Below are 11281 nucleotides of genomic sequence, written 5' to 3'. Positions count from 1 at the left end.
ATGGAACCAGACTCTCCTCCTAGCTACAGCAAGATAATAGCTGCTGGCTACAGCTGGGAATTTTCGAATTCTTTCAAACTGGAGACTAGGAGCAAAAGGTGAAGAAAAGTTCTTCTGGGCCTGCTGTGCTAGGTAGCCTTCCTCTGGTGTCCAAAGAGAAAGATGGGGCCCAACAGTGTTATCTAAATGCTTCCAACTTGGCCTGAAAGCACAGAATCATGAATTATCAAAAGTGAACAGTGGCTCAATCAGCATATCCTTTTGTTTTTCTATACTGATTGTTTCTCTTTGTCTCTTCTAGCTGAAGAGTAAGGATGAATCACTGGCCTTACTTCTAACACAAGGAAGGGAGCCTTGAAAGGTAAGACAGTTGTTTGTGTAAAAGAGAAAAAGAAAACCCAGTCTTAATTCACCAGTCGCCCATCTGAGCAGTATATAGCATGTAATGTAACAGATTGTATGCTTTAGTTAAGGAACTGGATTTTCATCAGTAAAATTCCAAGTTACTAGGTAGGCAGAGCAGACAGCTGCTCATGGCTTTCCTGCAAGCTTTCCTCCATGTCAGTTTCAGTGCCTGAAATTCCACTATTAGAGTCATCACTTAGGGACTAGAAGGTTAGAAAGTCTTTGAGAGGCACTTATAAAAATGGAACCACTCCTTAAACCTAGCAGGTTTTATTAACTCCTACCTTAGGTTGGCTAAAAGCCCTGAAGTTGCTGCTTGGAGTGGGAGCAGAAGCTTTTAGGCTAAAGAAATATTTTTCAAAACATCAGGGACAGCTTGCCTATGACATAGCCCATATCCTAGTCATTCACATATCACACACATATTTTGTTATATCTTCATACTCCCATTACTATTAAGTATTTTTCTTCAAACCCACTCACATTTTTATTGGAATTTATCATGGCACCAGTTACTTAGCTTTGTCCTAACAAAATCATGGGTTGGATGTACTAGTTACATATATTTCTTCTAATCCACCATTAAAATAAATATTTACTAAAATGAAAAGCAAAAACTTCATTGGTTCACTTCAGTGAACTCAGGGATTCACATACTGCAATTTGGGAGCACTGCCCTAGCTCATACAAAGTGTATTAGATATAAAAGTGTATATTAAAAATAAGTCACAGTCCCCATTTTCCAGGTACTCAGTACCCAGTAGTTGAAAACAACTGTTGCCTTTGTAGTTAGTTGCATGAGCTCTGGAAGATCATGAATTTATGGGAGGTCATGTCTTCCTCTGCAAGGTCATGAAATTCAATCAATGCTTGCCTTCCAATCTGCCCTTTGGTCACAGGGCTCCACAGGTGGAACATATCAAACTCACCAGCCAAATTATGACTCTTAATTGGTGTTTCTTTTAAAGTGGATATGTCATTTGTCAAATGTTCAATGCAGGCGCAGGCCTAGCCCCAGGCAAAATTATGAAGTAGGAGAAGAATACCAGATACACTGGCCACACTGAAATGTTTGTTGAAAAAAGAGTGAATGAGCCCTCCGTCCTTGACTCCTTCTCTCCCATCCCCCATATCCACTAGGTCACCATGCCCTTTTAACTCTATATGCTAAATATCTCCAGTAATTTTTTTCCATTTCCAAATCTTCTCTGCTACAGGACTTTATCATTTCTTGTCTGGGTTATTTTCACAGCCTCTTAACTGGTCTCCTTGCTTCCAATCTTTTTCCTTCCCAAGCCATTCTCCACAGTGACTGCTGCTGGAAGGATCTTTTAATCAGGAGAATATGATCATGGCACACCCCCCCCCCCCCCCCCCCCCAGGCTCCTCCACATGGCTCCAAGACTGCATAATCTGGCCCTTGCTTACCTCTCTCACCTTAGCTCTTCCAACTCCCCAAGCTGGAATCATTACTTGCACCTCCCAACCTCCAACTGGGCCATGCCAAGCCCTGTTCTCTCAGTGTCTTTATTTATGCTGCTTTCTTTGCCTCAGCACCCTTCTCCCCATCTGCTTGTGTCACCTAAACTCCTACTGGTCTTTTGAGTCTGAGTTTAGGGCATCATTACCTCTGGCACACTTTCTCTGATCCCCCCAACCCTTAGAACTTTATCTAAGCATTCACACAGTGGTTTAACATTCTACTTGGTTGTTTCCCCCATTAGTTTGCAGTTCTTTGAGGTCAGGTCCCACACCGGTTGGTTAATCTTTGTATCCTCATTGTCTGTTTGTAATCTACAGCGCCTGGAACACAGTAGGAGTTCAAATATTTGTTACCGAATGAATAAATGGATGAATGAACTTCCCCCATGACCTTCCTCTCTCTTTGCCTCCCTTCTCAGCTCCCGGGTCCTGGAGCACAACCTCCTCTCCCTAGACCTTGCACACCCCAGACAATTTCCTGGTGCTGAGGTTTTCCCTTAAAACCTACTTTCAGTTAGGTCAGAAACAAGACCATCAGATGACAAACTAATTCATGTTGAGGTGTTAAGTAATTTCATCATACAAATACTTATTGAGTTCTCTACTGGGCTAGAGTGTGGAGGCTCATAAAAAGAATCCACGCTAAAGATCCCTACTTAGCAGCATATAGGTAATGACTAAATGCATTCCTCCTCGGAGAGATATGTGATTCTCAAAGAACTGGATTTCTGATAGTGAAATGTAAGCAGGAGAGGTGGGATTTGGGTGTAGGAGACCTTTCAAATAGCCTTCTACTCCATCTATGAAATAGGTTAGCTTTGGCTCAATAAATTTGCTGTGTTATACATTACCATTACATCATTACGATTTTCTAATGAGTGAGGCTGGTTTTAAGCCCTGGTTATTGAGTTGTCACGTTATGCTTTGCTTCACGAAGGGCCACCTGGGACTATCATGCAGTAGATTCTTTTAACATCCCAGGATCAGGTGATTTCTCTGACTTTGTACGGCTTTATAGAATCAAATCTAGCAAGCCACGGGGGTTGTCAGACTTCTTAGACACAGTATTCAAAGGTAAGGCAGACTGTGAAAAGCCCAGTGGTACCTGGCTACCCCTGAACGTGACTATTTGCGGGTTGGCTTTGAGAACCCGGTCAGGGCTGCGTTAGGAAAACGGTTCGCGGAAAGCTCCTCAGAGAGCAGAATGAGGAGGTGGATTTTGTGGGGAGAAGGAAGACCTTGTGTGGCTCTGGTGGCCAGGAAAGTGCTGGAACAGGCTGAAGAAGGCCTGTGGCGAAGCGGGGGGGGGGGCACCTAAGCCAGGGACCCCCACCTGCCCCTAGGAAGGATGAAAAGGTTGTAAAAATCCTTAAGGGAAAAGCCCTCCAGGTTGTAGACCAATGAGCGGCGTGAAGGAGGAGTGAGGCTGGGGAACTTCTCTCAGAGCCAGTCAGAGGACAGCTGCTGGGAAGCCAATCAGCGCGCTCGAGCCTGCAGCCCCTCTGCAGTAGTAATGCCAAAGCGCCCTGTGTGGAGCAGCGAGCGGACAGCTGGGCTCCGCTGCCGGGAGCCATCGCGCGCGCTCCGCAACCTCCTCCAGCAGTGCCCCCGCCCGGTCCCCACGCTGCGGTGCCCCAGTGGCCCCTGCCGCGCTCCACGCCGCGCCCCCCGCACTCCGCAGGCTATCAGCAGCAGGACCGCCACCGCCCCCTGGCAGCGCGGCTCGCCTCGCCCCGCCCCGTTCCTCCTCGCCCCGCCCCACCCCAGTCAGCCCCGCCCTGCCCCGCGCCGCCAAGCGGTTCCCGCCCTCGCCCAGTGCCCAGGTAGCTGCGAGGAAACTTTTGCAGCGGCTGGGTAGCAGCACGTCTCTTGCTCCTCAGGGCCACTGCCGGGCTTGCCGAGTCCTGGGACTGCTCTCGCTCCGGCTGCCACTCTCCCGAGCTCTCCTAGCTCCCTGCGAAGCAGGATGGCGGGGACCGTGCGCACCGCGTGCTTGGTGGTAGCGATGCTGCTCAGCTTAGACTACCCGGGACAGGCGCAGCCCCCGCCGCCGCCGCCGGACGCCACCTGTCACCAAGTCCGCTCGTTCTTCCAGAGACTGCAGCCTGGACTCAAGTGGGTGCCCGAAACTCCCGTGCCAGGTGAGGAGGGGTCCCGTGAGCGTTCTCTGTGCCCAGCGGGGAGCAAGGGGCGTGTGTGGTGGCTGTACCCCCAGCGCGCTAGCCCCGCCGGGATGCAGTCGTGCGGCCTGAAGCTGGGCAATTGGGAGTGGTCTGTGTGCCTGGGGCCTGGCTGGATCTACTGAGGGAGGGAGAGAGGGTGTGTGTGGACAGAGCCCATATCCCCCAGTCTCACGCTGCTGTCAGGGAAGGTGCGAGCAGGAGGAACCGTGGGGATTGCCTTCTCGTGAGCGCCCATTTTATGGAAGGGCAAGAAGGTGGGAGCTATTTCCCTGGGTCTCAGCGAACTGGCGCCCCACAGCCGAGCTAGTGCTTCGGGAATTTGCCATTCTTGCTCACACATGCATGTCAGAATTTCAGCCTTAGCTGGGCCACAGCTGCAGCCGTCTTTTCCTCAACGTGCCCCCCATGCTCTCTTTTACCCAGCCTGGGTTTTCCTAAGTTCACAGGCCCAAGTGCAAGCAAAGTTGAGGACAGATTTCTGAATCTGCAGTGGTGGGTGAAGACACACTGAGGCAAACTTTTGAGTAAGAGGGTCACCAAAATGAGGAGGATTGATCCTTTTCCTTCAGAACAGCGTCCGTTGAATAGGTTAGCGAAATCGCTTTAAAAACGGTGCTGCTGGCCCGGGGAGCAGGAGTCCAAAGATGATTTAACTCCTCCCCCTCCCAAATTCATCTGCCTTCTTGACAGGCTGGACCCTAAAGGGGAGATGATTTTAGGTGGAGGAAAGTTTCTGAACGCCTGCCTTTTGTTCTCACAATCAGATCGTGCCGTAAGGACATATTTTAACATTAGCCGAGGGCTGCCGCTGTCAACAGATGAATATTAATGGCCCTGTGCGAATGACTGTCCAGCGGTTGGGCTCCTAACACCGCCTTAGAATCCAATTAGAACAAGTTGCTACGCTGACAATACGGACAAGAACAGTCAATTTCAAACAGGTTAATTTGTCAGGGGTGCACTGAGAAGAAACGGCCAGTCGTATTCGCTAACCGTGAGACGTTGGTGGCCTCCAGGGTCTCTTCTCAACTCAGGCATCCAGTGAGGCGCGCGTCCCGCGCTTCTGAAGGATCAGGGAGCAGCCCTGGCTAAAACTTGGCTGGTGGCTCTCAGCAAGTCATGGAGGCGGGCTTGATGGTTGGACCAAGTTGTGAATGCGGATGCGCGCCCCGTGGGCGCTGCCAGCCAGCGTTCACTGGTAGGAGGTTACCTAGGTAGCCAGCGCGCCCTCAGCCTTTTCTTTAGGTTGATGAAAAGAGCCGAGTGAGCCTGCTGTTTAGTTGCAAAGGTAATTGGTCACCCTTTTTGGTAACTGAAATGCATTTGCGCATATGTTAAATATTGCTTTGCAGGATTTCACTCTAAGGGAGGGTCGAACTACCTCATCCGTTGTTAAGAGTTAATAGTGTACCACGTGGACGTGTGCAGGAGCTGTAAGGGGCAACCTATGAATCAGTTCCATAGAACTGAAACAACCAGTCAATCTCTCTCCCCTGGAAGTGCCATGGTAATTAGATTGTTAAGGCTAGAGAACATGCTTTTGTTGGTAATGTAAAAATTGATCCTCACAGACTGAGCCCCCACAAGATGAATGTGTTCGGGGTTGGGATTGGGGCCACATTTGGCTAATTTGAAGCCGGAGGTAAAGGTGCTGCCTAAAAGAAGAAAAAAGGCCAGAGGACAGCACAGATAGTCATTTAGCAACCCCCCTCTACACACACACACTCATGCAGGCACTCACCCTCTCTCATTCTCCTCCAGCTCTCTGGCTGCCTGCCTCTTTGCAGCAGTATTGGGAGGGCCCACACACTGTGTGTATGTGATTTGGCCTGGGCTCCTTCCCTCACTTTAGGCCTAGGGATGGCCATACTCTTATAGAGAAGAGGGAATTGTAATAAATATTTTTTATTTTCCTCTACTATTTCACAAACTATAGGAGAAATTGCTTTTCAAAGGTTTCATCATATAAACCCAACATTCCCTGCTTCAGTTCTATTTAACAAGCACAAACACTGTTGAGCATCTTCTATATGGGAGACACTGTCCTGACTCACACTGGAGCCAAGCCAAACTTCAAATATGGTGATCCCCATACAGCTACCATTATATATCCTGGCTTTTCCGGGGCAGTGCAGGCTTCTAATACTGTGTACTGGCATGAAACCATGTGTCCTGAGTTTTAGTGGGACAAATATGGTCACTGTAGATATGGAAAACGTGGAAATCCTAATGTTCGTGTGTAGAAAGAGCTCACCAGTATTTTAGGGAAGAGACAATAATGGCAGACTAAATACAATGGCAAGTGCATAATTTCAAAGTGAATAAATGTGTAATTTGCTGCTGTCGTTCAGTGGTTGGAAATTGAAAGAGAGCTGAAAATTATTTGATAGTTATGAACCATCATGATGACCGCTTGACTTTCCCCCCTCCGCATTCATATTTTAAGCCATGTTCAGTTTGCCTGCTGCACTATATTAACTGCATTAAAGCTTTCTTTGTCCCAGATCAAATGAGATTCAGTCACAGTAAGGAGAAATCCTCAAGAATGTCCTGTTTCACTTAGGGGGAGCATTTGGGATTGACTGCTAACTTCGGCTATTAGCAGAATTGGGTTAGCCTGAATAAGGTACATTTCTTATGCTAATATGGATGAGACTAAATGGCATTTGAGATCAGCCAGGCTAAAAAATAAATCACTGGTGCTGAAGGACTACACTAGACTTCCACAAAGCTGATCTAAAGCCTTACAATCTCATGTTCCCGTTTCTTTTGGAGTGTTCAGGTCACAGGATAGCAATTCTAAATAGCATGTTCCCAAAATCCATAGATCTCTTCATACCCCACTTATTATTTTTTTTTTTTTAAGGATTTGTAACTTGGAAAGCACCACAGATGGAAACCAGGCGCACAGAGTTAGCATTTGGCAGAAAAATCTATATAACTGACTTTCAGTACAGCTCTTTTGCCCTTATTTAATTTAGAAAAATTCAGAATAGAGCCAATGAGCTCATAAGTCTAGATGTTTATTTTGTTTTCTTTAACCTACCCACAGGCGCAATCAAGAATGGATACAATTTTAGGGAAGGAAAGTGAGCTAGTAATCAGACAATGATGTTTCCAATTGTCTCAAGGGAATGTTACAGAAGTCTGGCAACAAATTCCTCTAAACAAAAATCAAGTGTAATTCACTTTATGAATGCCATACACCACTTTTGTTGGGGGAGGGGGGAGAGTAAGACATGGATGGAAATGAGAAAATCAAACAAACCGTGGTAGTGTTGCAACTCCCAAAAGATTGAGGGCTCTTGCCTTGGAGGGTCTTGGAAAGTGCGAGAACCGATCTAGAAGGCCAAATGCCTGTATGTGTAAAAGGCAGCCTTGAACAGCCAAAATTGACTTGGAGTTTCTTGAAATAGATGAAACAACATAAAAATAAAAAGCAACACGCTTGAAACAAAGAGATAGTTTGGTATTTGTTGTTGTTTAAGTCTGAGAACTAGCCTCCGTAGCTGGGTTGCCAGCTGCAGTTGCCCAATTAGTTTGAAGCAGTTAGCGGTCCTAATGTTGAGAGAGAGAAGTGAGGTGTGGAAGAGTTTTCTCTCCTTTGAGATTGCACTAGACATTTGGGTGACCAGGTGATTTGTTAAAACTTTCAAACTTTGAACAATGCAAAAACCTCTGTATTGTGTACTAACTTGGAACAGTTAGAGAATTCCTTCAAATGTGGTCTAAATAGTACACGAATCCTGATACTGATACCAAGCTGTGCTTAGAGGGAGCCATCAATCTGGTGGAGGACATGGCTGATGATTTGCGGGGCACCTTGGGCTGAAAGGAGTCTAACACTGCCAACTCCTTGGCAGCCTCTGTAATAGGTGCTGGGAGTGAAGAGAGGAGTGAGACGCAATCCCTTTTGTCAAGGAGCTCACAGTCTAGTGGGGGAGCATGCAAGTAAACAGGCTTCCCAGGAAACTTGTAGGATTAAAAGGGTGAAAAGGGCTAGAAAATACCTCCAGGAAATTGGCTGAAATCGTCACAATAGCCAGCCTGGGTAAGGGAAAAGAACTGAAGAGATGAAGTGGGAGATAGGGAGAAGTCTCTTAATAGGGCCACCATCTTAAAAAGAGTTTCTTAATTCTTAGAGCAAATTCCATTTTGAAAGCATTAGGAAATACAGACATAAGAAGAATTTTGATGGATGCTAAATGACGCAGATGGTGTCAGTTTTGCAATATGTTTTTTTCTTAAGGGCTGGTAGGTTGTATCCAATATTTTGATGCAATATTTTTGAGCATTCTGCTACTTCCATCTTTAGAGTTGCAATGTTTGCTGTTCACTGTAGCCTAGAAAAAGGCAGCTTATTACCGATCTGGGAGAAGAGTCCTGGATTTGTCTGGTCTGAGACAAGACTGCAAATATGTTTTCTCTTTAAATGACAGCTATCAATGACCACGCCAACTTCAGTATTTGATGCATATACAAAGCATGGGTCTTAAGAGGTATCTTATTACTCATTTCTAAGAAAATTGAAGATAATCACTTATAACTTGTGCACACGATACATCATTTGGAAAGAATTTCACTGGGGATTGTGTTGCTCAACTGAAAAGTTCTGGCATGCTGAATTTGTACATTTTTTGTGAATGCTTCCTTTTGCTCTGATCTCTAGCTTTTTTCTGCATATGGTTATTTGTATGTTTTAGATTATAAGCCTCTTAAAGGGAAAGCACTACTTTTGAGCAGTGTTGAGCACAAGGCCATACAGCATTAGTAAATAATTGACAAAAATAGAATTTCTAGATCATTATGTGTTCCCTATGAACTCTCACATACCTTCTTAAGCCATATGTCATCTTACATATTTTAAAAACCTAAGTCTAAATTGTTACAATACATTATTGGGACATGTGGACAAACTTTTCAGCCTACATATATTTTGGCTGGAGACAGATGCAGGCTTACCTCAGTTAGCTGGCAACTCTCACCATCAGCAGGGCTTATTAAGTTGTTGAGTACCCAAATAACAAATTGAAATTAGCAGCATTGTTATGACTGGCTTAGTATCATTAATGATCAACAATTATTACAGCACATAAATTGTAGGACATCTATTAAATCAAGCCCTCTTTGATTTAATGTCAGCTAGACCTTTCTTGCTAAGATTGATATTACCATATTTGGGAGTTGAGCTATAACACATGCATGGACCTGTTGAAGTACCTCACAGGTTTTTGTAATCTGGGATCAGAATTCACGTACGAGCTCAATTCAAGAGCCTATTCCAGGAGCCAATATCTATTCAGTCCTAGCCAATCTTGTAAATGGGTTTGATGTTTTTGGTAATCTAAGATCTAATGGAAAGTGTGGGCAGAAAAATCTCACACTCATCTACCCATATTTAGCAAATTGTCTGGCTTGAAACAGGATCCCTGGCACTCCATTAAGAAATGAGCATCAGAAAATAGAATCCAAGTTACAGGCCCCAGACTGGCTTTAAAGACAGCATAAAGTAATGGGAATTTACCTTCTGAGACATAATGACAGGGAGAATGCTGTTCAAAAACCAAGGTGAAGGTGGGTATATTAGCAGAGAAAATGTGTGTTTTGAAATGCTACATGTATGGGGTGGGGGTGAGAATGTTCACTGGAACATTGTAGTCTTACTTGAATATCTTGTTGAATATACAAAGAAGATTTAGTTCTACACTTCCAATTAGGGCAATTAAAGTTCAATTAGCCAAGTGTTAATGATCAGAAATACTTGTTTGCAATTTTTTAAACAAAAATGAATACAAATTGATTACTAAGAGAGGCATTTTCACTTTTCCCTCTTTTTGTATGTAGCTGGACAAAGCCTAATTTGAGAGTTTATATTTTTCCTCATGAATAAAAGGGAGTCAGCGTTACGACCAAAATGCATTGCTAGTGTTCTGAACAATTAATTACTTCTAGTAGCTGAAATTGTATTTATATGCTAGATTAGTAAATCTAAGCTCTTTGAAGCATACTTAATAGGCTTATATTGATAAATAATTGATAGGAAGGGAGATAAATTACAAGTGGAAGTGGCAATAAGAAGGGGATCGGGAAGTCAAAGCTATTATAAAACAAACTTCCACCGTCCAGCCACCTGAAAGCTGGAAGATGTACATGTCTCAGTTGAAGTGATGATTTTGAAAATATTCTGTATTTTTCAAAATTTTCATTCCTTATAAATCCAGAAGAAGGCACAACTTTAGAGTAAAATTTTAAATGGCCTTTTGAAACTAAGTTTATTACTGGAAAATTAGAAATCCCCAATTATGGCAACTTTGCAGTTCATGTTGCTAATGATATCTTCCCTACTAGACTGTGATCATCTTGAGGTTAGGGGCTATATCTTATTCATCTTTGTATCCCAGTATCTGGCACAGTACAGGGTACAAATAATAAGTAGTCAATATATATTTATAGACTTAATGAATGAATGAATGGAGTTAGAAATGTATTACAAGCATAACATTTCCATAAAACCAATATTTAAGTAGTTGATTTATTTTTACCAATATACTAAGGTTCCTAAAAAAATAACCAGTTTTTTTAGGTCAAGAATCTATTTGCTGTCTATAAGTAAGTGATAAAGGATATTAGATTAATTCATTTGGCTGTGTTATAACAGTCTAGAAGAAGTAGACTAGTCAAATCTTATAAGAGGTAAGTATTTTGTGCTTGTCTATAAAGCTATTGTAAGTAATTTCAAGATAAAATTGAAGATACAGTATACATATATATATAAATGCATGTGTTTATCTTCCCCTTATAGATCTGTGGTATTTAGGTTTGTGAAAATAATGCAACTTGGTGCCAGTTATGGAAACAAACTGAATGTATGTAAGTTTTTCCCCAGTGTTTGGCATTTTTTACCTAAGACATCAAGCTTCATATATGTACATTAAAAAGGACATAATCCTGGCTGGGCATGGTGTCTCACACCTGTAATCCCAACACTTTGGCAGGCCAAGGCGGATGAATTGCTTGGGGCCAGGAGTTCGAGATCAGCCTGGCCAACATTGCGAAACCCCATCTCTACTAAAAATAAAAAAAAATTAACTGGACATGGTGGTGCATGCCTCTAATCCCAGCCACTCAAGAGGCTGAGGCAGAAGAATCACTTGAACTTGGAGGCAGAGGCTGCAGTGAGTGGAGATCATACCACTGCACTCCATCCTGGT

The 11281-nt window shown here is 44.0% G+C and overlaps 1 protein-coding gene across 1 annotated transcript in view; it reads left to right on the top strand.

Moving 5' to 3' along the window:
• The first annotated feature begins 3412 nt into the window (after positions 1–3412).
• GPC3 (glypican 3) overlaps positions 3413–11281 on the top strand; it is a 396452-nt gene continuing 388583 nt past the window's right edge. Inside the window, exon 1 of the mRNA XM_017511969.2 lies at positions 3413–4028. Coding sequence (XP_017367458.1) covers positions 3854–4028 — 175 coding nt within the window. The 5' untranslated portion in view covers positions 3413–3853. The remainder of the gene's footprint in view (positions 4029–11281) is intronic.

This window comes from Cebus imitator, unplaced genomic scaffold (assembly GCF_001604975.1).
Source record: "Cebus imitator isolate Cc_AM_T3 unplaced genomic scaffold, Cebus_imitator-1.0 Scaffold458, whole genome shotgun sequence".
NCBI lineage: Eukaryota > Metazoa > Chordata > Mammalia > Primates > Cebidae > Cebus > Cebus imitator.
This window is presented reverse-complemented; position numbering and strand designations above follow the sequence as displayed.